This window comes from Xiphophorus couchianus, chromosome 18, assembly GCF_001444195.1.
Source record: "Xiphophorus couchianus chromosome 18, X_couchianus-1.0, whole genome shotgun sequence".
Taxonomy (NCBI): Eukaryota; Metazoa; Chordata; class Actinopteri; order Cyprinodontiformes; family Poeciliidae; genus Xiphophorus; species Xiphophorus couchianus.
The window spans coordinates 4,884,284-4,910,785 of NC_040245.1; the positions used below are offsets into that span (position 1 = coordinate 4,884,284).

The 26,502-nt window shown below is 39.8% G+C and overlaps 1 protein-coding gene across 1 annotated transcript in view; it reads left to right on the plus strand.

Annotated features, from left to right (window-relative positions):
- cdon (cell adhesion associated, oncogene regulated) overlaps positions 1 to 24,935 on the plus strand; it is a 58,702-nt gene extending 33,767 nt beyond the window's left edge. The window contains exons 5-19 of the mRNA XM_027999003.1: positions 605 to 748; positions 828 to 1,130; positions 1,988 to 2,257; positions 5,591 to 5,853; positions 7,440 to 7,614; positions 9,001 to 9,120; positions 10,119 to 10,322; positions 11,032 to 11,213; positions 12,471 to 12,576; positions 16,812 to 16,934; positions 17,027 to 17,218; positions 18,427 to 18,707; positions 18,793 to 18,872; positions 22,431 to 22,654; positions 24,378 to 24,935. Coding sequence (XP_027854804.1) covers positions 605 to 748; positions 828 to 1,130; positions 1,988 to 2,257; positions 5,591 to 5,853; positions 7,440 to 7,614; positions 9,001 to 9,120; positions 10,119 to 10,322; positions 11,032 to 11,213; positions 12,471 to 12,576; positions 16,812 to 16,934; positions 17,027 to 17,218; positions 18,427 to 18,707; positions 18,793 to 18,872; positions 22,431 to 22,654; positions 24,378 to 24,538 — 2,828 coding nt within the window. The 3' untranslated portion in view covers positions 24,539 to 24,935. The remainder of the gene's footprint in view (positions 1 to 604; positions 749 to 827; positions 1,131 to 1,987; positions 2,258 to 5,590; positions 5,854 to 7,439; positions 7,615 to 9,000; positions 9,121 to 10,118; positions 10,323 to 11,031; positions 11,214 to 12,470; positions 12,577 to 16,811; positions 16,935 to 17,026; positions 17,219 to 18,426; positions 18,708 to 18,792; positions 18,873 to 22,430; positions 22,655 to 24,377) is intronic.
- Positions 24,936 to 26,502: the final 1,567 nt, after the last annotated feature.

The window sequence follows — 26,502 nt, forward strand, 5'->3', positions numbered from 1 at the left end:
CTTTTAATTATGATTGTCATTTACTAAAATAATCAACAAATTTAGTAATTGATCAATTCATCAGTTACTCAGAAAAAGGCAAATTGCTTAAAAACAGCATTCAGAGCAGTAATTAAACCAAAACTGTACAAAAAAATTTATTTCACATTTCAAATAAAAACCCTTCTCTCTATGTAAATAGAACGATTAATCGATTAATCATATTTATATATGATTAATCGATTAATTATGCTGGATGAAACAATCATGATTAATCTATTATTGAAATAATTGTTAATTAATTAATCGTGTATAGATTCAAATAAGCAGATTGCTTTAAAAAAATGACGTATACCAGAACAGTAATAAAGCTAAAACTGTACAAAAGTTGACAGCAGCAGATCTGTCTTCATTCTTTATTCTTTTTTTAAATTATGTTTTACTTGCAAACATCCCATCTTATAATAAAATCTAAAATAACCTGAAAATACGCATCGGTTATCGAAAGGAGGTGAAAGTTTATTTGTGCTGCATAAAACAGAGAAATTCTCCACCCTGCTCTGTATTTTTTGTTACATGCAGCCCATTAAACGCTGTAACTGAATGTGCTGTTCTCTCTTTTCAGATAACTATTTATTACTTCCATCCGGCAACCTGCAGATTGTCTCGGTGTCGGCCCAGCACCAGGGCATGTATAAGTGCGGCGCCGTGAACCCTGTTACCGGGGAAACCGTTGTTCAGTCCCATGGCGTCAAGCTGCTAGTCAAACGTGAGTAAATCTCATTTAAAAAATGCAGATTTCTGTTTGTTTTTACTACTGAAGTGATTCGTTGCATGTTTGTGTACAGGATCCTCTTCCTCCTCCTCCTCCTCCCCGTTGGTTCGGATAGTTTATCCCACCGCTCCGGTGTCGGTTTCGATGCTGCATTCGGAGCCGCTGACGTTGGAGTGCGTCGTCTCTGGGAGTCCTGCGCCTGCAGCCGCGTGGTTTAAGGACGGTCAGGAGGTCGCATCGGGGCCTTCGCTCCAGAGACGGAACAACAACCTGGAGTTCACGCGGCTGGCGAGGAGCGATGAAGGGCGCTACAGCTGCAGGGTCCAGACCGAGCGGGGCACGGCGATCGGCCCCGACTACACTGTAAACGTTCTCGGTAAGAAAGAGAAATAAAACTAGGGCTGTTAACGTGGTAATACGACGGGGTATTAGGACCATTGTAGATTAAAAAAGGAGTAAATTTCACGCAGAAGATTTTTTTGTTTTAGAATATTTCTGAGTTTGAGAAGTCAAAAATTTGCTTCTCTTTTTCTATAAAATGTATGAGTTTCAAAAAACTAGTGGAAATAATTTCTCACAAATTTTCAATTTTTCAAACTCAGATATTTTCTAGAAAAAAGTTGGAAAATTTCTGAGATTCATTTCAAAATGTTTGAGTTTTTTGTTGGACTTCTTAAAATTTTCAAAAGTTCAACTCAGAAACTTTTGAAAAGTTTATCATTTTTTCTCAAAAACATTTTTAGATTAATTTTCGAGTTTCTTCTCTCAAAATTTGACTTTTCAAACACCAATTTCCATGTTCTTTTTCTAGAAAATATGAGATAACCTCACTTTCTGAGATTTTTTTTTTTTTCAGGCAAAATTTCAACTCAGCTCAGAAACTTCCTTGATTTTTTTTTTTTTTTTTAATTGCAAGAAAATTTAAGAGATTAATCTAAAAATTTCTAAATTTTTGGCAAAAATGTACTCTTCTTTTTTTTTGGGGGTCGTATGTTAGCATGCTTTTAACAAGATTTTGATGCCTGTATATCACAAAATGTAGACAATTACAATTCAACCAGTTGCATAATTGTAATTGGTTGAATTTTAATTGAAGTGTGGCAGAAGCATGTATTTAATAGCTAGAGAGTGATTAAGAATATCTCTTTTAACTGAATGATGACACTAAAGAAAACCCAGGAGGTTTGCAGACGTTTTGCAGCAGATGATGGTTTGTCCGTGTTTCTCTAACAGAACCCGCCTCCATCGTCGACGGACCGGGTGACCAGCTTGTTCCTCTGGGCTCTTCTGCTCGTTTCACCTGCTCAGCGAGAGGAAACCCGTCCCCGAACGTCACCTGGCTGTTCAACGCCGAGCCCGTCGCTCCATCTCTACGTCTACAAATCTCCGGGTCCTCGCTCGTGGTGTCAGACGCGACGCCGCAGGACGAAGGCGTGTACCAGTGTCTGCTGGACAACGGCATCGGCTCGGCGCAGTCGCACGGGTTCCTCACGATACAGTCAGGTATGACAGCTTCGACTGACCTCAACTCTCTCAACTGATGGGAAGTTCTCAAACCTGGGTGATTTTCAGCTTTTATTTCCAGTTTATGACATTAAAAATTCAACTGAGATTTTTGTTGTTTCCTTCAGTGGTTCTTGCTACAGCGCCCCCCCAAAGGCAAGGAGGGGAACAGGTTTTTCAATTAGTTTGGTTTGTTTGACAGTGCAGTGAGAACGTGAACCACCCCAGCTGAAAATGTAGCAAATATTGCAGTTTTGTCTCAAATCAGTTGTGAATCCACACTAAGCTTGTGTTGGCTCTCTGGAGGTCTGCACATACAGTATCTGCAGGGCGTCCTTGCTCTCTGTGTTACACTGTGTGTGTGTAGGAGGTTTGGGGGGTGCAGGCCAAAGCCAAGGCCGCCTCCTCCTGAGCCTTGAACTGAGCGTGAGAGTGAGCTTTGTGCGCACCGTCGGGGATAAGCTCCGGACGCAGGAATGTAAGGAGTAGTCGCGGAGGGCTATGACGAGGTCCAGACCACCCAGCTGTCAACATCGTACACAACTGCCTTTTATTTATTAACACATCACAGCCCTCCTCCTCCTCCCGAGCCTCCGATCCTCTCCCGTGCCAAGGCCTCGCTCCTTGGCTGATTAATGCCGAGACACGGGGAGTTCAAATCAGACAGGATCCCCTCCACAAACCGCACCAGGAAGAGTTGGGATCAGTCTCTGCAGACCACCGTCATACGCAGAACCCGGGGCCCGACTATCAGGAGATGTAGTAAACACTCCGTGGTACCAGGCGCAGAGCTTATCGAGTCCTTCGTAGTCGGAGTAAACTGTTATTGCAATGAATCAGGAGAAATAATCTGAAATTGGTTCTTTTTGAGTTCCGTACGAATGTTTTCCATCACCATGAAAAGGCCGCCCTCGACTCTTTCCAATAACACACGAGGTGTTTTTTTGTACGGAAGAAAATTACGGCCACTGAAAAAAAAACTAAAAAGAAAATTCTAGCTTTTTTTCTCAGAATTCAGAAGTTTCAAATCAGAATTCTGAGAAAAAAAATCAGAATTCTGGGAATAAATTCCATATTCTGAGAATAAATTCCATATTCTGAGATTAACTCTAGAGTTATAAGAAAAAAGATAGAAATTTGAGGAAAAAAGTCTCAATTAGTTTTTTCCAGTGGCTCCAATCCTCTTACATAGTTTTCAGAAGAGGATTGAGAATCTAGTCGTCTTAATCCTCCTAGGACTATTACTACAGATTATATTGATAGATTATCTGTGAAAAATCATTTTTATGCGACTCTATTGTAAAAACATTTTTGTCTATAGCAGAAATGTTATAGACATTTCTATAACATTTGGTTATATATGGTTATATGGTTATGGCCATATATAGGGACTATAACTATAGGACAACCTACCAACTGTGCACAGTGGCGCAGTTGGTAGAGCTGTTGCCTTGCAGCAAGAAGGTCCTGGGTTCGATTCCTGGCCCGGGTATTTCTGCACAGAGTTTGCATGTTCTCCCTGTGCATCTCCAGGTACTCCGGCTTCCTCCCACAGTCCAAAAGCATGACTGTGTGTGTAAAAAAGCTTAATTGGTCTCTCCAAATTCTCCTTAGGTGTGAGTGTGTGTGTGCATGGTTGTGTGTCCTGTCCCAGGTGACCCTGCCTCTCGACCCGGAACGTTAGCTGGAGATAGACACCAGCACCTCCAGACCCAACTAGGGACTATGGGATTACTGATGGAAATTAGCATTCGGCATTTTGTTTAATCTGGTATTTTTTACAACATTGTACGTGTTTGTTTTGCTGCGATCACCATAGAGGCGGTACTATGTATTTTTACTATGTATTTTTACTATGTATTTTCCAGGTACATGTTACCATTTTATAGCACAATCAAGTAACTGTGCTGCCTTCAGTTGTTGTGATCAATTGCAGTTGCAGATTTATTGATTGCTAACTTAGTTAATAAATTAATCACGATTAATCGTTTCAGCCCTAAACCAAAGTGAACTTTAGGTATTTACCGTCCATGTGCCTCTCCCAAATGGTCTGGACCATGTTTGTCTCTCCGGGCCGCTCAGGTGCGATTCTCTCCGGTATTTTACTGGTCTGTGTGTGGAATGTGCGGCAGCTGGCCGCGGTCCGGGGATCAGGTCTCGTGTTACCAGCTTCAGGCCTGTTTGTTTTACAAAGTGGACCGGTGCGCAGCAGCAGCAGCAGCTTGTTACGGGACCCTGAGCCCTGAAACGTGGAAAACCTTCCTCTGCTCCCAGTTCAGCTCTGACCTCAGGGTCCAGTCCGTGTCGGCTGTTTGGCTGTTTCTCCGAGCCGCAGCGGTTTGGAGGAGACAGAAAGATTATTGTTATTTTTACTCAACTTGATTTTATTTTCTGTTTCATCATTTATCTGCCTGTGACGTCGTTTTTGTTGTGAAGCACTTTGGTCAGCTGAGGCTGCTGTAAATGTTTTGCAACTTTAGAGGAATCAAAATCAAAATTAAGCTTCAGATTCTGATGATGCATAAATCTCAGTAGAAAACTGACAGATCCTAGAGACAGTTTCCTCCAAAAATGTTGTTTTGTAAGAGAAGTTCACTTTTTTTTCACTTTATTTTTTTTATGTTTAAGGATTTATTTTTCTTTTTTCTCTTGATCCATTTTTTTAAGGACCAAGATGTAATAATGCTGTTGGCTTTACATTCATTTATATATTTAAATGACAAATTTATTATTAATTTTCTATTTTACAACTTGTTTTTAAGACCTGCATTTAGTTTTTTGACTTCCTGATCATCAAAGATTTAAAAAAAAATTTTTTTAAATCTAGCTTTTAACCTTTTTTCACTCACTGGACAACTTTAAAACTTTCAACATTTTCAGGGTTCCAGCTGAAATCTACTCCTTATTTATGTTCTATCTACAAAGGCCCAGATACACTGCTGTAATTATGAGATTAAACTCAGAATAAACGGTTTTTATCAGTGTATCTAATCCTCTTCTGTACTTTTTTGATGTTCGGTACTTTTAGCGTTTGTATTTGGCAGAAGTGTCTTGGCTTTAAAGCTTAAACGTGTGAGATTATCACATTTTAACCTAATAATCAAGAAATCAGTCCTTTGTTGCTCTACAAATATGTGGATAAAATCAAATGTTGTACCGTTTGCATTTGTCTTTTCTGAAGTCCTAAGAAATATAAAGACAAATTTTTGCTAAAAGAAGTTAGAGTTTAGACCTTAACTTTGATGCATAATGTAAATGAACAGTTATGGATTCGTGTGATTTATCTCAGATTTTGTCTCCTCTGACGTAGATTTGATATTTTTTCCCTCACAGATCCTCAGTTGGGATCCACTGCCGTTCTGCTGCCCAAAGCTTCACCGTCGTTTCATCCGATTCAAAGCGACGAGAGCTTCCTGACCGAAGACGACGACCCGTTTAACGCGCCGGCCGACCGGAGCGGCGACCGGCCCACTCCGGAGGCGCCGATCATCATCAGCCCGCCGCAGACGCACAAACCGGACGTTTACAACCTGGAGTGGAGAGCGGGCCGAGATGGAGGCAGTCCCATCAACGCTTACTTTGTTAAATACCGCAAGGTGGGAACATTTCTGCTGCCATTTTTATTCCCTTTGTTTGATCTGAAGTGTTGTTGACTGAAACAAGTGAATCAAAAATGTAAGGAGGTGGTTGATGACTTTTTAAAGTAAAAATATTAACGAAATAATTGTCTTAAAAAATGTTAAGTGTTGCACAAAGTACACTGCAAAAACACAAAATCTTACCAAGTATTCTACTGCAAATATCTTAAAATAGGGCAAAACTAAAAGTAACTTTCAGGAAGACAGTGAGACTTGTTTTAAGTCAATAATTCCTTAATAATGATGAAAAAGTTCTTGTTTCATAACAAGACATTTAACAAGACGAGACAAATATGCAAAGTAATTTTTAAGTTCAGATCTACAATAGAGCTGAAAAATAAACCAATAATACAATAATAACACGTAACAAATATCAATAGATAATACGTCTGATATCATTTTAAATAGTCAATACTAATATAGTTAAGAAATTTTGGTGGCACCAACTAACTCACTCTGGTTGCCTAGCAACTCGTTCGTTCTTTGGTTACCTAGCAACAGCCTGCTGAGTAACCTGCAGTTTAAAGTTTCGCCAGTTTGTCTCATAACTGCTGGAAAATAAAAAAAAATGACGTGGAGTGAAAACTGTGGATGAAACAGGACAGGTCATGTCATCAGTTTGGCAGTATTTCATATATTTAAAACAAAAACAACTAATCAGTAATTATCAGTATCACCTGACATGAAATGCTTATATTGTGATACGTTTTTCAGCCACATTTAAACCAAATATTTTCACTACACAGCAAAAACACAAAAGCTTGCCACGCATGTTTGGTCTAATTTAACAAGGGAATAATGTCTTGTTATAATAGTATACTTTTTAAAAATCAATATAAAGTAATTAATTATTTTATTATTTCTTTACTTATCTAAAACATAAAACGAATCAATAATGATTGATATCTACTGATAAGAAATGCTTATATTGTGATACGTTTTTCAGCCACATTTAAACCAAATATTTTCACTACACAGCAAAAACACAAAAGCTTGCCACGCATGTTTGGTCTAATTTAACAAGGGAATAATGTCTTGTTATAATAGTATACTTTTTAAAAATCAATATAAAGTAATTAATTATTTTATTATTTCTTTACTTATCTAAAACATAAAACGAATCAATAATGATTGATATCTACTGATAAGAAATGCTTATATTGTGATAAATTTTTCAGCCATATTGCTCTGACCTAATCCACAATGAAAAACATCCATTTAATAAAACAAAAAAACTACGTTATTGGCTTGATTTTAGTTTCTTTTGGTAATTTTGACCTGGCAATTTCGGCCCATGTGATCAAAACTTTGGACACCCCTTGAGTTGTTTCCCCCTTTAAAAAATGTTGTGATTCAGAGTCCATCTCACTATAAAACTGCAGCAAAACCCAGTAAGGACAGCATTGGCAGCAGCACTCAGTTTTGCTAAAGTTGGAAACTGTGACATAAATCTCACAGGCCTTGTTTCTGAGCTTAAAAAAAACGCTGACCTGAAAAAAGCTAATTCCCTGTTGCTTACAGGCATCTGTGTGTTTCTGCATCAGGTTGACGACATGGGAGCAGTGGTGGGGAGCTGGCAGACGGTCCGAGTCCCCGGCAGCGAGAAAACCCTGCGGCTGTCGGAGCTGGAGCCCTCCAGCCTCTACGAGGTTCTGATGGTGGCTCGGAGCGCAGCGGGCGAGGGTCAGCCGGCCATGCTCACGTTCCGCACAGGAAAAGGTCAGTCCCGCTAACAAAACACACTTTTAACGGTCAATAAACTGGTTTCAACAAGTGTTTTTGGTCTAGTTTTCACTGCAGATGTTTTGGTGTACTTGAAATAAGACAAAATTAACTTACAAGTAACTTTCCAGCAAGATAAAGGAGCTTGTTTTACTGGCAGATTTTTTCACTTTTAACAACACATTTTCTGATGGTAAATTAGACCAAAAATACTTGGTAATATTTTGTGTTTTTGTTGTGTAGTGAAAAGATTTGCTTTAGATTAGTGCTGGTTGATATGGCTGAAAAACAGATAATGGAAAAAGCAGATTAAATTACTCTATATCCATATTTACTGATACGTCTTTTTTTGTTTGTTTTAAATATCTGAAATACTGACAAACTGGTGGCGTTATTTTTTACTTTTAAACAGCTATGAGTCACGGTGGTGAAAACTGAAACTGCTGCTGCTCAAGTTACTCAGCAGGTTGTTGCTAGGAAACAAAAGAATGAATGAGTTGCTAGGAGACCAAAGAATGGATAAGTTGCTAGGTAACCAAAGAGTGAGTGAGTTAGTTGATTCCACAAACTTTTCTTAGCTAGCCATTAGAGGTTTAGCAGCTACAGCCTTTCCTCTGCCTACATCACCCAGAATGCTGTGCGGTTTTGGGTCAGAATTCAGTGAAGTTATTGAAATTTCTATCAGACGTATTATCTAATGATATTATGAGTCTGTCATGACTTATTATTATTGATTTATTATCCAGTGCTGGTTTACGTACTTGAAAAGAACAACAGTGTTATTATTGTGTAACAACAAGACTCACAAAGTTTTCCAGAGTCAGAAACTTTTAAGACTTTTATGACTGTGAATGTTCAGGTTCATTAAAAAACTTCACTTCTTTTTTGTTGTTTAAATGGTTATATTGTCTGTATTTGAATGAAAATTATTAGCATATTAAAAGAAGCCCAAATGGGTTTTGCACAGCTTTTAAAAAATCAACATAAGCATCTGTCTCAGGCTTCCATATGTTCATACCAATGTAAAGAAATCAATGTTGAAATTTCTTTAATTCCAGCTATTTGCTCATTTGAAGGCATCCATTGAAAATTAAAAATCCCTTCCCAGATGATCCACTTCATAGTAACAGTAACTTCTCTTGATTCCACACACTTCATCCCAATAAAGATGCTCTATTCAGAATGGAAGTTCATCAAAAGTGGCACAGACATTTCAAACATGGAAGAAATTTCTATTCATCTTCTCACATTTACACCCATGTACTTTTTAAAACTCCAGGATACGTCGCAAGATAGAAAAATGTTCATCAGCTCTAAATCTGCTGCTGGTTCCTGCTGCTAATGTTGTCTCAACCCCAGCAATTTTTTTCATATTTTTTCCAGAAAAGACCATCTCTCCCAGTAATAAGAATCCTTCCAAGCCTTCCAGCATCCCAGTTCCACCCAAGGTTCCAGAGGACAGACCCACGAAGACAAACTATGGCGTCGTCCTCCATGACAGACGTAGGTGTAGACCAGATCACAACGGCAGAATCTGCAGATTCCTATCATCATTCTGGATTGGACTCTGCAGAATCAGAGCTTAATGCTTGAAAAAAAGAAGAAAGTTCTCTGCTTTGTTTCGCATGGAAGCACAAACAGTGAACCAGCAGCTGACAGCATGTAACGACTCTTTGGGAGAGAAATGCTGTAACCAGAAAATCTCAGACTGCACACAGCATTGGGGTCACATTGTATGCATGTTTTACTCACTTTGCTACTAAACTTTCTGCTTGGGAGTTCGTCTCTTTCTTCAGCTAACCCTCTTTTCCTTCCACCCCTTCTGCCTTCTGTCTCTGTGACTAAGAGCCATAATAGTGAGTATGCGTCTTTCAAAGTCTCATACACAGACACAGATGCTTTTGTACTCATAACTAAAAACTGCAGTGTGTAAAGTAACATTATCTGTTCGGCTAATGTTAGCTTAAATCTTTTCATTATCATGTTGGCTTATACTAACATTAAGGGTAACATTAACTTAATCTACCCTGTAAGTTCACTTTAGCTTTGGAGTTGACATTAGCTAGGAAGCTAATGTTAGCTTAAATGTTAGCTCATAATGATTGGCAACATTATCTTAATCCATTCAGTAATGAAATAAGGTCATAATTTTAGAGGAACTTTAACTTTATACCAAGCTTAAAATGAGAAATACTGAGCATCTTGTGACATTATAGTTGGTGTTAAAAGCTAAAGTACACATTAGCATTGTAGTCCAAATTAGCTAAGAAGCTAATGTTAGCTTAAATGCTTTTATTATCATGTTACCTTAACATTATGGGTAACATTAAGTTAATCCTTTCTGTAAGTAAACTTAAGCTTTTGTGTCTAAATTAGCTAGAAAGCTAATGTTAGCTGAAAGGCTATCCTGATCATGTTCACTTATGTTGGGTAACAGGTAACAGAGTAAAGACTGCAATTCTGTCTTCCTGAGTCCTGATGTTCATTTGATTCGTTCACAGTTCCAGAAGCTCCCGACCGTCCAACCATCTCCATGGCAACCGACAGTTCGGTCTACGTGGCATGGATCCCTCGAGCCAACGGCGGCTCCCCGGTCACGGCGTTTCGAGTGGAGTACAGGCGCGGCCGCAGCGCGGAGTGGATCGTGGCGGCGGATAACATCTCGCCTCTGAAGCTGTCTGTGGAAATCCGCAATCTGGAGCCTGGTGAGGTTTCATGTCAGTCAGGAAAATCTGAATTAATCCAGCCAGATTTTCTCCTACATCAACAAATCTTAGCAGAGTTAAGCCAAAAAATTATATTCAAGTAGGAGTAGAAGTACGTCAACATATTTTTACTCAAGTAAAAGTAAAATGTAAGCCGTCCAAGAAATAACGTAAGAGTAAAAAATTATTTTTTAAAAAGGCGACTCAACTGATCAATTTATCAACCATTTAATATTTAAAAATTTCATCATCAGATGGATCAAAATATAAAGTTACATGGAAACTTCGGTATGTTAAAGATCAAAATGAAAATAATTGACATAAATAATAAATACATATAAAAAATTCAGAAACAATTTCTTTAAAAATCAAACTTGTGAAATTTTAACAAAAACTGCAGATGTGTGTTTACCGGTATGTCTGGTGAATTTTTAGTTAAAACAGTGTGTAAAGTATCCAGAAATCTTACTGAAGTTTCTATTAAAATTACTCAAGTAAAAATAAAAAGTAAAAATACTCCAAAAAGTACATTCATTTTCTACAAATCAAATATAACTGGTTACTTTCGAGCTTTGCTTCCTGCTTTCTTTCCTGCCATCACCATCTACAATGACTCTGAAGAATCTGAATTAATATGAGTTAAGAAAACATTTAGTTTCCCTTTGGGATCAAAAATGTATTTTTCAATCTGAATGTTTTCGTGTGGCAGGGTCCACCTACAGGTTTCGGGTCCTGGCTTCGAACACGTACGGCGACAGCCTGCCCAGCACGCCCTCCAAGCCGTACCAGGTCCCTAACGCCAGCCCTCACAAGGCCGACCGGCCCGTGGCCGGACCGCACATCCTGGCCACGGACGCCATCAGCGACACGCAGATCATGCTGCGCTGGACCGTGAGTCGATCAAAACAAACACTTTCATTTACAACCTGATGAGAAACTGGTTGTGCACTGCAGAAACACCAAATCTTGCCAAGTAATTTTTTAGTTAAAATGTCTTGTTGCACTTGAAATAAGACAAAATTAACTTACAAGTAATTTTGTATTGACTTGTTTTAAGTCAATAATTCTTTATTATTTATGAAAAAGTACTATTTCCACTGGCAAATAAGTTATTTTTCTCATGTTATAAGTGAAATAATCTACCAATAATATTGATTAAGATACTTGTTTCACTGGTAGATTATTTCACTAATAACAGAGAAAGAAATGTCTTGCTATCAATAAAACAATCTGCTGGTGGAACTAGCACTTTTTCATCAATATTAAGGAATTATTGACTTAAGATAAATGATTTATGTCTAGTTTAAATAGTTCTAAGTTCGTTTTGTCTGTTATGTTTGAAATGTCGACAGAAAAGATGATGGATTTCTGTCTTTTGGAGAAACTGAGAGAAACTTACTTTCATAGAAATAGAAAGAAACTGAGGCATTTTGAAACATTAAAACACTTTGACCTTTTTATTTTTCTTGGTTCGTTCTTCTCCTACATTAGTAAAAAAAAAAAAATAGCGAATATTAAGCCTCCAAACTGATAAAGAGCCTTCCACAGCTCAGAAAAGAAGAAATGTGAGGACCACTGCATCATTCAGATTCTCCCATGTTTTAGTATGTTCATCATATTTAAAAGCAAATAAATGAAATATAGATGCTTAGGAAATATATACCGTATGACAAGCATTAAAATAAAATGTTTTACAGAGATTAAAGAAATTCATCTCTGTAAAACAGAGCATTAAATAACCAACAAGGGATGTAAAACAGCTAACAGTGTTAGTATTCTTGTTAACTAGCTTAACGAATTTTGAGAAATTTGCGTTAATATTTACGATGGTAACTTCCTGTATGGACTGAATTTCTGTTTCCTGTTTCCTGTGGCAGCTGAGACTCAAATGTTTTCTGATTAAAGAAGAAATTTCCCTCTTTGTTCTGATTCTGCTGTTTGAGCTGCAGACGGATGCAGATAGTTCCCCTCATTTTCTCCACTTGATTTCAGCCGGCCTCATTATTTCCCCGAGCTTCGGGCAGACAGCGCAATCATCATGTGCTGATATCAAGGCCCGCCATTAGCCGCGGGGGAAAATGGCCTCGCTTTGGGTTGTAATTGCCCGCTGATTTTCTGCCGTCTAACAAATGTGTTTTTTCCTGCCAGTATGACCCCTCGAGTAACAACAACACTCCGATCCAAGGCTTCTACATCTACTACAGACCCACGGACAGCGACAATGACAGCGACTACAAAAGAGACGTGGTGGAAGGTGAGAGAACCGAGGAGTTTACAGCTGACATATTGCGTAAAATTCACATTTTGCAAGTTCTTGTACTTCTTTCTGGGTCTCTACTGTTTCCAAACAATTTAAAAATATGTTTTGTTTTTTCTTACATAAGTCGGTGTGTTTTGGTGTTTGAAATATAAGCTTTCTGAATGTAACTTCACAAATAAGCAGGCACGACCTCTCACCTAGTAACCCCAGCATAGCCCAGCCTGTTACCTAGCAACCCCAGCAAAGTCAAGCTTGTTGCTTAGCAACCCAACATGATACAGTTTACACAGCAGTTTGAGCTCCAGCACGTTTGTTCAGCTGGTTTTACCGCTGTTCAATGTTTGATGGACTATTAAGGCCATACTAAGAAAAAATAAAAAGATAAAATGGTTACATTATTGTGCCACTGAGTCACTCAGCTTCTCTAAATTGCTCTGATGTTGGTAGACAGCTGCATCGGTCTCTAGAAAATGCACTAGCCCACCACCAGCAGTTGACATGACGACCCAGACCATCACTGACTGGAACCACTGGACTTCAACCTTTCCAAACTTTGAGACCTTAATTTCCTAATGAAATGCAAACCTTACCTGCCTTCCAGAGAACGCTCTGAGATGTGCATGGATGCAAAACTGTTTGCAGTTATTTTCATGTGCCAGTGTAAACGTTGATTTATTTGTTGAATCCCAATAAGCAGCAGCTTATTAAAGTGACAAGACGCCCTAAAACAACCCAAATAGGCAGAACTGAGCAGATTAAAATCTCATTATCTAAGAATGATTTTGTACAAAACAAATATGCTGGACATGTTTTGTATAACACCATAAATCCGTCCTAACCTGTTCAAGGAAGCATAACAAGTAACTTTTAAAGCACGCTGTAGAGAGAGTTCACAGAGTGTTTGTCGACAGCGTTGTCCTGCCGTAGATGTAACCTCAGAGTGTCCAGATCAACTGGAGCTGGAAACGTAACGGATACTGGGAGTAGTGAAGAGAGGACATCTCTGTCCGTCTGATTTATAGAGACAGGGTGTCTTCTGGGGTCTGTTTTTAATAAACTGCTAATGGTACGGGCTGAAATCGGAGCCCGTTCAGAGGAAAGGGGCTCAGGTTGCTGCCTGGAATGCTAACAGTTGAGCCTGCTGCAGGAAGGGAAGGAGAGGCATCTATTGACCCAACACGACTCTGCAACATCTGAGCATTTGGCTTTCCAAACCCGTCGCCTGGCTGGACTCCAAAATATCAAAACAGCTGAAAATGTCACTCTGAGTTCAGTACATTAAACAAACTGCAGCCATATTTAGAGGATTTCTGGTCAATTTCAGGTTTTTTCCGATCTCTAACTAGACTTCAACATATATTTCTTTGTTTGAAATCCAGACAGCATGTTAATTTCAGCATTTTAAAGACGGTGCTCTATGTACAAAAAACAGATGATTGTTATCAACACAACTGGGGTCATTTATCAGAAGAAATCTGCTTCTACTTGATCTGACAATATACTAAAACTAATAATATAAATGCCAGATATATAGCTATCTGAAAATTTAGTAGCTTTGCATTGAAGTAACTTAATAAAATCGATGTTATGTTGTTGCTGATTTTACCGAATTGAACTCGGTATGGCTTCAGTCAGAAATCAGTAGATTTTAAACTATTTACTGTACAACTACACAGCAATGCATTCTGGGTACATAGTAAACGTATCGCATTAAGAACATGAGGAGAAAAACCAGAAATGCTGCGTAAACAATCTTCACTCATTTCAAAATAAAAGCGTGAATATAAACGTCTGTCTGCTTGGAGAATTCTTAACAGTCGATAAACTTTCAACACAAATATTGAACTTTATTCAATCTAAAGTTTAAAAACAAGCCAATTAGCGAAAAATTAGCTTTGCTGTTGGTGCATTAGTAGAATAGTGGCAGAGTGCCCATCTGGTTCTCTACTATCTGGTTTTATTTTGTCCCTGGAAGTTTCTTGTTTGAAATAAATTTTATGGAAAAAAGAGACAGAATGTGAGGAGAGGAAACAGAAATAAACAGTCTTCAACTATTTCAAAACAGGAGCATAAATGTAAACGTTTAACTGAAGAATTATTTACAGTCAAAAACCAAGATTTCAACACGGATGCCAAACTTTATTCAATTGAAAGTTTAAAAACGGCAAAAAGTAAACTAGCACTTCAGAATTTGTCCGAAAAAATACATTTAGGGAAATCTAAGTGTGATAAATGTTTTCAAAATCAGTGAAAACGCTAACATGCTAACTTAACGCCACTAACAGCGCAGTAGCGGAAACGTGCCCATGACTGGATTTGCTTAAACACAGGAGAAAAACAAAGTTTCAGCCAGTCAGGCAGGCTGATGGTGTTTGGAAAATGAGCCGTTTCAAAACTCTTACGTATGTAAGAATCAGCAGTTAGTAACTTAGTAACCCCAGCAAAGCCCAGTCCGTTACCTAGCAACCCCAGCGGAGCTCTGACTGTCACCTAGCAACCCCAACTGAGTACTATCACGTTTGGTCAGCTGGTTTTACCGCTCTATGTTGCTTTTCTTTCATAAAACAACAAATTTGAAATATTTAAATACTAACTGTATGCAATAAAATGAGATTTTTATACAGATGTAAGTTATTCCAATTGATTCTTCTCAGATAAAATTCTGGTCTGCATATCACTAATTAACTTACATATTTACTCCTATCAGTCAGCCCTCCGTACGTTCAGGCAGCAGCGTGTTTTCAGAAGGTCACTTTGCACCACTCGGACCATAAGCAGCAGCTTATTTCAGCCTCATTTGTTGGAAATGTAGCGTTTCCACATCCACAGGCCGTTGTCTGGTGTGTGATTCTGCAGCGCGTTGCTGCGGTGTGACAGTGTGTGGTTGTTGAGCCGTGGGGAATGTACGGAGTGGGAACACTGGAGGCCAGCCAGAGCAAACATGAAGCGGCCATATATGGAGCTGGAACAGAGCGATGCGACCGTCTGGGTCCCGGTTGGTCTACTGTTGTGGTTGTGAACAGGGACTGCACTGAAAATGAGACCAAGGGAAAACACTTGGTTAACAAATTCTGGCTCCTTACAGAAACGTATCTGTGGTTTAAATTTCTCCACCACGTTCTACAGGACGGCTGTGGAGGCTGAAAAACCTGAAACAGAACAGAACTTGATGTTTCCATCAATCAACATCAGAACTTGTTTCCATCAGAAACAAGTTCAGAAATAGTCTGAACTTGTTTCCTTGTCTATTCAAGGAAATAGACAAAAAAAGGGAAATTTTGTCTATTTCCTTGAATGAAAACAAGGAAATAGACAAAACATTTGTTTCCAGACTTCATTATTCCAAAAAAAATGTTCTTCCTTCCTTCCGTAGTCGCATTGTCTTTCATAAACAGTTTTATTTATCAGGTTTCTGCACAAAACCTTTAAATTTCCTCCTTCGTTTTGTTTCCTTAATTGCTTTTCTTGTGTTTTTATTTCCATCTGTTTTCTCTGTTTATTCTTTCATTGGTCTCCTAGTCTGTTTCCTTCCTTGGTCTTCATGTCTTTCCTTACTATCTTGGTAAAGAAAGCTAGTTTCCTTTATTTCTCCCCTGGTCTCCTTGTGCCCTTCCTTCCTACCTTAGTCTCCTTGTAGGCTTTTTCCCCTTCTTGTTTTCCTTTTATCCTTCTTTCCTTTCCAATTCTCATGATGTTCTTCCTTCCCTGGTTTCTTTGTTTCCTTCTTTTCTACCTTGGTCTTCTTGTGTCCTTCATTCATTCCATCCTTTCGCTCTGTGTCCTTCCTTCCTTACTTCATCTTCTTATATGCTTCCTTTGTTGTTTTCCTTGTGTTCACAACACAAGGTCTTCCCTGGTCTCATCGTGTCCTTCCTTCCTTGGTTCTCTTCATCCTTCATTGGTCTCCTAGTATCCTTTTTACCATCTTTGGTCTCACTGTGTTCTTCTTTCTTACTTTTGCCTCCTTCCTTCCTAGTTCTTCGTGTGTCCTTCATTCCCTCTTTGGTTTTCTTCCTTTATCTCCTTGTTTCTTAATTTCCTTCCTTCCTTGGTCTACTTGTTTCCTTCATCACTTCCTTGGTGTCCTTCCTTGCTTCCTTTAATCTAAAAATGACATAAAACTACAAAGCACTCGGTAAATGTGATTCCTCGTCCTTAAAGCAACCCCTGACCGTATCTTCATGCGTATCTCTGACTTCTTGTCTCGTTTGTCGTCATCGTCGTCTCAGGTGTGAAAACCTGGCACATGATTGGCCACCTGCAGCCAGAGACGTCCTATGACATCAAAATGCAATGTTTCAATGGCGGTGGGGAGAGCGACTACAGCAACGTGATGATCTGTGAGACCAGAGGTGAGAGTTTCAGCCTCTAGTGTCGATGATGATGATGTCATCAGCAAACGCTTCTCCTCTAAAGCCGCCGCTCCTCTTTCTCTTCTCTGCAGCTCGTCAGTCTCCGGATTCGCCCAGTCAGCACCCCTTCACCCCGCCCGGCCCGCATCCTCCAGACCCCCCGACGCCGCCCGGCGGTCTGCTGTACCTGATTGTCGGCTGCGTGCTGGGAGTGATGGTGCTCATCCTGCTGTCCTTCATCGCCATGTGTCTGTGGAGGAACCGGCAGCAGAACAACATGCACAGTGAGACCAACAACTGATGACGCAAAATTCACATTTTGCACATTTTTGTACTTCAATTTGAGTCTCAACTGCTTCTAAAAACCTTTTTAAAAAGCTGATTTTTGACGATGAACAGCAGATAGTGATGCTCAATTCTGATTTTTTTGTTGCTAAAATCCGATTTTCCTTTATTCTTTGAGTGTAGTATTCTTCATATCACTAAATATAATATCACAAATCAGCAGGCACAGCCCGTTACCTAGCAACCCAACCAGAGCTCCTAGCGAGATTGGTCAGCTGATTTTACCGCTGTATGTATGCGCTGTGCAATTGCTGCTGAAAAGACGAGTTTTGTTGTTGGTTTATGTAATGTTCAAAGACGGTTGTATACTTGCGCATCTGTTTACACCCATATGTGAAAATGGCTGCAAACGTCAAGTTAGGGGGCGTGGCTAACAGCAGACGCCCAAAAACGGCTCATTCTGAAAGGAAGAACTGATCAGTCTATAATCTCATTGTCTATGAATATTGTTGTCCAAATAAGAATGTATTTATCATGTTGTACATAGCCTATAGATCTATCCTAACCTGTTCAGGGAAGCATAACAGGCCACCTTTAATAATAGTTGGCTCCGCGGCGGCTTGTGAGTCATATTCCAGTGCATGTACTTGTCCCGAGGTGCTTGCAAAACTGTTGGCTTATGGTTCGGTACGTTCGCTCTTTGACCTTCTGGATGTGGAAATAGTTGTGGGTTTTAAAGCTTTGGGGGAAATTTGAAAAAGAATCAGAGGTCTACGTTTTCTGCAGCCTTTTCCCATCATTCATTGGGCTTCCTCGGGTGAACAAAAGTTGTTTTTTTTTTAAACTGGAAAATTAACTTTGTTTGGTCAGTGCGAATAAACAAATCTTGCATTTTATTATAGATTAATCAGATTGGTAAGATCAGTATTTCAACCTGTTGGTTTTAATAAGACACAGCAATAACAACCTCTGTTGCGGTTGCTAGGTAACAGTGCAGTGCCTGCTGATTTGTGACATTGCATTTCAAATGTTTTTGAAATGGCTAATTTTCCAGACACCAACAAACATTAACCTGTTGGCTTGGGTTGAGTTGTTTTTAGAAGCAGTAGAGACCCAAATGCAAATGCAAAAAGTGAATTTAGCAAAATAAGACTTGATTTTAAGGTTTAAAGGGGCTAAAGCTCTCCATTTATGCACCACCTTGCAGAGTATGACCCTCCTGGCTACCTGTACCAGCCGGCGGACCTGAACGGCCACGTGCTCGAGTACACCACGCTGACGACGGGCGGCGGGCGCGTGAATGGAGGCGTTCACGGCGGCTACGGCGGCCAGATGTTGCCTCAGGGCTGCCATCACCTCCACCACAAACTCCCCAACGGCTTGACGTTGCTCAACGGCTCCGGCGGCTTCGTACCGCACGGCCACGACGGCACCCTGCCTCACAGCACCCACGAGTGCGAGCACCCGCACCCCCACCACCACCTGAATGTGAGTTCTCCGCTGGCGACCGGAGCAGACGGGTCTGTCCGCTGTTTTTTGGAGGCTAACTCAGATGTTGGTGTTGTGTTGTCAGGGTGGGAGTTTGTACACGGCTCTTCCTCAGAAAGAGACATCAGAGTGTATGAGCTGCCAGAACCTCTGCAACAACAACAGGTGGGAGGAAGTTCTTAAAGACAATGGAGATTTTTCTCTTCAAACTGCCTTCCTTCATTCCTGTTTCTCTTTCTTTTTTCCTTCCCTGGCCTCTTTGTCTCCTTCCTTCCTTCCTTCCTTCCTTCCTTCCTTCCTAGGTCTCCTTGTGACCTTTAACCTCACGCTGTTGTTTTTTAATTTTAAGCTGTTATGAGGCATGGTGGGGAAACCTTAAACTGCTGCTGTGCAAATTGCTTAACAGGTTGTTGCTAGGTAACCAAAGAATGGATGAGTTGCTAGGTAACCAAAGAGTGAGTGAGTTAGTTGATTCCACCAACCTGAGACTGAGCGGCTTAAACATTTCCTCTGCCTACATCCCCCAGAATGCTGTGCGGTTCTGCATCGGAGTTCAGTGAAATTATTGAATATGATGCAATATTTAATAATTTCATGTTGAATACTTAATCATATTCAGTATTAAATAACTGCACAACTCACAGAAGACATTATTGGAAATAAGTCACTTTTTGAAAAGAAAAAGAAACTAAGAGGAAAAAACCATTAAAATCAGAAATTGAAATTGCCCAGCTCTAGGTCAGGTTATTTCTAAGTTATATTATTATTGGGCATACTATGTTGGCTTAAGTTCAAGATGCTGAAACTCTTTTTTTAAACACCAGAATTGCATGTAGACAATTGTTGTTAGAAACAAAAACTTACTGCTTTTAACACTAAAAGTTTGGCGTAACATTAAGACTCATTGGGAGAGGAAAATATCTAATGGAGCCGCTTATTAAGACCAGCCTTTCCTCCTGGCATTGGTCAAAGTATATTTTTCAACTGGTATCACAAAAACTTAAAACTTGTTTGAAGAAGGTGGTTTTATGTCTTTTAGGCAAATACAAATTAAGCATGATGTTTTACAGAAGGACTTCTTTAGTTTTCTCCAAGACATTTTGTACAATCATCACTTATTTTTCCAGATGACCAGCCAAGCTTCAATCCCGTAGAACATTTTCTTAAATTTAATGAGTCCCAACCATAAAAAGAAATTGATTTCTTTTTTTATGGGCAACTAATGATGCTAAATCCTCTTACAAATGAAAAGTCCAAACCCATTGGGAAACAGATTTGCGAGTTGAGATTAACAGCGAAACATGGTCAAAGCCCATTTCACTAACAAAAAAACATGTTTTTCTGCATAATCTACACAGGTTACAATGTACCACACAGTTTATGCAGGAACTTCACCCTCAATGTTCAGCGCTCTGTATAAACGCAACTCAAATGGGGGCAACTATTGTCATTGTATTTGGCTTTGTGCTTTTTGGAAACACGCTGAGCTCCGTTCTATTTATTGACGATTCCTACATTGTTTCTTTATTTGGATTGTCTCTAACGCAAACTTCGATATCTATCAAGATGTTGAATTCAGTTACAGTGGATCCAGGGAAAGCCGCCTTTGGTGACTAAAATTGCAACATTTGTTACATTTTCTGTTGGTTTGGTTCGCTTTTGAAAAACCTGTTCCCCTCCTCGACTGTGGTGGCGCTGCACCAAGGACTACTGAAGGAAATGACACAAAACCATCTGAAGAAGAAACTGAGTGTAACTTCCTTCTTCATAAAATGTAAACAAAAATGGAGTGGTGTCAGATTTTAGCGGTTGTAAGATTTCTCTATTTTCCGTTTGGTAAAAAAACCCACAAGCTACTCCTGCTAGCGCTAGACTCTCCAGTTGGTTTTGTATTTACCTAGAATGCCCTCGCTGTAGTTCACTTCCTGCTTTTGGAGCAGTGTTTAGTCCGCTTGACGTTCACATTAGCGCTCAAACCGCAACAGAATTCAACCATCTATGTTTGTAGCCAAACTAGAGTTTGCTTTGTTGGTCGGCATCAGAGTTTGATTACACATTCACACCTCCTCAAAGAAACCGGACCTTCTAGACAAATGAACTACAGGTAGATTAAAATGGACTAAACAAACGGGTTAGCCGAGCGCTAGCGGGAGAAATGGCTCGTTGTCTTTTACCAAAGACCAAACAGAAATCCTACAGCCGCTAAAATCTGACACCACTCCATCTTTTTACATTTTGTGAAGAAGGAAGTTGCGCTCAGCGTCTTCGTCAGAGGTTTTCATGTAATTTGCTTCAGTGGTTTTTGGCGCAGCGCTCCCACAGGTGAGGAGGGGAACTGATTTTTTTGAAGGGTTTTGTTCATTTGACAGTGCAGCAAGAAAGAGAAGCACAGCAACTGAAAACGTAACAAATGTTGCAACTCGACAGACTATCAAGTGTGAAAACACCCTGAGATACTATTGGGAGAAAAATGTTAATGAAGTGAGAAGTAGGTTGGTTTTATGCTAGTTGACTTTGACATCCTAACAGGTACATGTGATTTTCAATTCTGCATTTCAAAATAAGGCTACTCACACACCATCTTGTGACAGAATATCAATGGAACAGGTGTTTAAATTGGCTAATTTAATTTGAACGTAATCTCTGCTGCCATGACAGCTAGTCGAACTGCTGCCAGTTGGTTGCCACAGTAACGGATGTGCATGTGGAGGAAAGCCAACACAGAGGGAATGAGAAAACAGAGGCATTTTGAGTTGTTCTCCACCAGATTTTCTGCGTTATTTTTCCTTTTTTGTGGCAAACTGCAGCCACTGTAGTTTCTGGAAAATTAACAAATGACAAAACCGGGACTAATTGCCTCGCTTGTCATCAAAGATGCAATGTTCGTTCATAAAGTGTTGAACGAACTGTGGTTCCTACAGTGGCAATTAGGTGAAATCAAAATAATAGTCCGAAATAAAAGAGGAATTTTTAAAATATTTTGTTGCATCTTAAGAAAGCTGACAGAAGCCAAATGGTTTATAGATTTATATCATGGTATAATAAATATTTTACACATCAAAACATCTGAAATATTCTCATTTTTTATAGAAAACGAATAAGAAATAAGTGACGGATTCTTCCGATTCGTAATTGCGCCTGTAGATGCACATCGGTAGCATTAGCGGCTAATTGGGCCCCGTCTAATCCAGTAATAGATATTGACGTACAGGAGGACATGCCACACTTTTCAGATTTAAAACATTTGGTCTGTAACTTTAAATCTCCACATTTTCTGATGGTTTGCAGTTTTACCGGGAAAATAAATAATCTGAAAACGCTTAAATGATGCATAACAGTTAATCTTGGTTAAAATATTAAACATTCCTCACATTTTACAAAACAGAGCTGACAGAACGTGCTTCTGAGGCCCAAACGGACTCGCGCGCACACAGACTGAGATGCAGCTCCGGCCCCCTGTTTGCCTTGTTTATGTGTTTAAGAGTCTCCAGCATCACAGTTTACTCTGTGTGCATCCAGCCGGCAGACCTAATGAGCTCTGTGTTTATTTACCTCCGGCTGCTGGGAAAATGGAGGGGGCGGCGTCACAATCACATCGTGTACCGATGAAGCGGCGTCGAGCTCAGAAACTTATAAACCACAATGTGTCACGGTTTGGTCAGCCGGTTTGGATCCGTTCCTGATTTGTTTTGGTATTAATCCTGCCTCTCCGTCTCCGACCAGATGCTACAATAAAACCAACGGCGCTGCGCCGTTAATGCACCGCGTGGCGCCGTGCCACCAGGACGGGCTGGAGATGGTTCCGCTGGGCCAGGTTTCCCCGCAGTGCCGCGGGTCGGACCCCGACGCCGGCTTCCAGCCGCCAGACGGGAACAGAGGGTCGTCGCCTTCCCAGCATTCCTGCTGTCTGATCCGGAACAATGAAAACTCTCAGGGGGACAGCACCGGTGACTTGTTTATTATTAGTATTTTAAAGCATATTTGTTCAAATTCAATCATATTTTTATGATCCTGAAGGGAAATGAAATAAAATTTTGTCCATCTGGATTCAAATTAGTGAAGAAATTTAATTTGAATCGGGAACTATAAAGTAGAGATGCACTGATCCGATATTAATATCTGATAATGGAAAAAATATTCTAGACCTGGCATCTGTGACAATAGACAGATCTATTCAGTCTAATTCTAGGCTTAATTATTTATTTTACATTTTATTTAGAATTCTTAATTGTACTTTCTGAACCATTTGACATGTTTGACTGATAGGAACATTTTTGTCAGTTTCAGTTTCCTTGTTATTTATTTTACATTGGATGTTACATTTTTAATTGCACTTTGGTCTGTCGGGCTGGGTCCCAAAAGTTATCGCAATAAACGATAATATTGATTTGAAACCATTTTCAAGTAATATAATGGTAATAAAGGCATAATAATGTAACAACACAACCTCAAAGCTCAAGAAACTTTCAATCCTACTGAACATCTAACACTGGAACATTTTAAAGATCCAAAATAAATCAATGAAACAACAAATAAAATTAATTATGAAGTCTCTGTACACAAAATTATCCTTCTAAATAAAGTTAAGACCAAAACACCAGACTTTTATCATCCTGTTTTTGGTAGTTTTGTACTCAAGTACACTAGCTGAGTACTTTGCCCAGAGCTAATGCTAACACACTGCATTCACGTTTGTTGTGAAGGGTGTAAATACTTTTCAATGTGTTAGTCTAAAACCGCTGTTTTAAAGGGGAAGTATTATGTCTTTTCCAGGCTCTTTGTGCCATGTTGTAGCGCAATAAAGCAACTATTTTACCTTCAATTGGTATAAAATAGTTGTATATATCAAATATCACTTAAAAGAAATTTTCCTTCCTGATTTAACTCCTTAAAATTGGGCCTCTGTCTCTTTAAGAACTCCTGCTCTTTCTGAAGCTCCGCCTTCTGGAAGTCGTCCCAACATGGCTCCTCTATTAACCCTTTAACAACGTTTTTACCAGCGTTTCAGTGAGAAGTAGCTTCTATAATGAGATGCACAGTTCCACTAATTGCTGCTGGCTAGTACGAAGGAGCTGAGTGGGTGTGGAGTTAGGTCCAATCAGGCGTTTTGCACAGCTGAATGGTTGCCATGGAGATTAAAGTATGTCTCGCACATGCAACACTCCATGTTTGTTTTAGATGAGGGAATAACATAACATGAAGTAAAGCGCAAAAAAAGTAAAATTTTTTATGACACCGTCCCTTTAAGAGATGCAAGGCTCTCATAGTTCAGCAGTGAACTGTCACCACTGCGGTTTTATATCAGCATTTCTCATGTTTGCAGACAAACTTTGCAGCAAAGCCACAAATTGCACCATGAGCTTCTCCAGAATCCGGCCTCTTTTCTCCTTTCTTTAGTGCACACAGAACAAACATTACAGACCAACAAAAAGATCTACAAAGTAAGAGAAAGTAAAACAGCAACAACAAAACAAATCAAAACAAGGAGGTAAATATTAAATTCATACGTTCAGAACAAAAAACACAGAACATAATCAAATGGTGTGACAAGAAAAACAATTCAATAAAAAAATGTCCTTTAATCTTTGCAGTTATTTTTTATTTGCTTTTTTTTTTGAAGTACAAACTGACAAGCCGTCTCACCTCTCTCTGTTTTTGTGGTTTCTGCAGCGGAGGACGAGCCGGAGGACAGCGTGGAGACGGAGGACCAGGTGGTGTCCTCCTGGGACGGGCTGGGCCTGCCGGACCTGGACTGTGACGAAAAGCCCGGCTGGATCTCCAGCAGTAGCCTGGTGGGAGAGCTGATCCCGGCCGGCCCACAGGAGGCCTGAGCCCAACTGGCGGGAACACTGGGAGGAAGACAGAGACTCTAAATGTGACGGTGAAACGGGACTGAGACAAAATGGACGTTAAGGAATGAAAAGACTCAGAGATGGAAACAAAACAAAAACTCTTAATCCCACTGGAGGGAAAACTCATGAAACATCAAGAACTCTTTAGAAGACTTATTTATTTTTTGTAGTAGTAAAATATTATTTCATATGAATGTATCTGTTTAAAAGAAAAAAGTTTGTCTTTTATATTATTTATGCCTTTTGGATGAGAAATACTTTTTATTTTTGTTGTTTTGTCCCTTTGTGTCCTGCTCCAAGCTGTGGAGATTAGCGATTGTTTGTGTAAAGTTTTGTAATAATATAAAAAAAAAAGAAGATATGGGAGACAAACATCCATTTTCTCAGAATATCCTTTGATCTGGTGACCTTTGAACTCCGCAAACACTCCTTGCTTTGTTTGGATCTGCCCGGCTGCGGCGCGCTTCGCCGGATGCTCGATAACTCATCACTTTCCGCAAAACGCATGTCGGCTTTGAGAGCAGCGCTGACCTTTTGACCCCAATCTGTTGCAGAAGTGAAGCGGTTGCGCTAACAGTGAAGCCTAATGTCTGATGCTAATCTGGAGTTTTACAGGATGTAATCTCTGTTTACATGGCAAATCTGCAACCAGCAGATGGAAAGAATATGAAGATTTTACAGAAGAGGCTTAGGGCCACTGATAGAAACAAATTATGAATTTAATCTCAGAAATCTGGCTTCCACTGTCCAAATTCTCCCTTTTAATCTCAAAATTTTGACTCCCACAAATTCTGACTTTCAGTCTTACAACTTCAATTCAGTTCAAAAATACTTTATTGATCCCAAAGGGAAATTAAATGTTGTTGTAATTTTCCTTCAAATTTGAAGAATTCAAATTCTTCAATGATCTCCTGTAGCAGTCTGTATCAGAGCGAATCTGAAGAAGCCTCTGACTGAACACTGTTTTCCCAAGAAGCGGGATGATCCATGATTTTCTTGATTTTATGGAGAATCCTTCTCTGTATTATCAAAGGCTCCCCAGCCATTAACTGTAATCTCAGTATTCTGACTTTTTTTCTCCAGAATTCTGATTTAAAACTTAGAATTCTGATTTTTTTTTTTGCAATAATTTTGATTTTAATGAATGGGGGAAGAAGGGAGCGGGAGATCGACAGGCGGATTGGCGCAGCGTCTGCTGTCAAGCGGGCGCTGTACCGGTCCGTCGTGGTGAAGAGAGAGCTGAGCCAAAAAGCGAAGCTCTCGATTTACCGGTCGATCTACGTTCCCACCCTCATCTATGGTCTTTCGTCATGACCGAAAGAACGAGATCGCGGATACAAGCGGCCGAAATGGGTTTTCTCCGTAGGGTGGCTGGGCTCTCCCTTAGAGATAGGGTGAGAAGCTCAGTCATCCGGGAGGGACTCAGAGTAGAGCCGCTGCTCCTTCACATCGAGAGGAGCCAGTTGAGGAGCATCTGGTCAGGATGCCTCCTGGACGCCTCCCTGGTGAGGTGTTCCGGGCACGTCCCACCGGGAGGAGGCCCCGGGGAAGACCCAGGACACGCTGGAGAGACTATGTCTCTCGGCTGGCCTGGGAACGCCTCGGGATTCCCCCGGAGGAGCTGGAAGAAGTGGCTGGGGAGAGGGAAGTCTGGGCCTCCCTTCTGAAGCTGCTACCCCCGCGACCCGACCTCAGATAAGTGGAAGAAGATGGATGGATGGATTTCAGAATTCTAAAATAGAATTTCAAAACTTTGACTTTTTTTTCCAGAATTCTAATTTTTAATCTTAGAATTCTAACTTTAATTTGAGTATTTTGACTTTTTTTAAATTATTTTTTTGCCAGAATTCAGATTTTTTAATCTCAATTTTTGGATATTTTTCCCCGTCAGAAATCTGACTTTAAACTTAAAGTTAGAATTTCATTTTATTCTTAATTTGAGA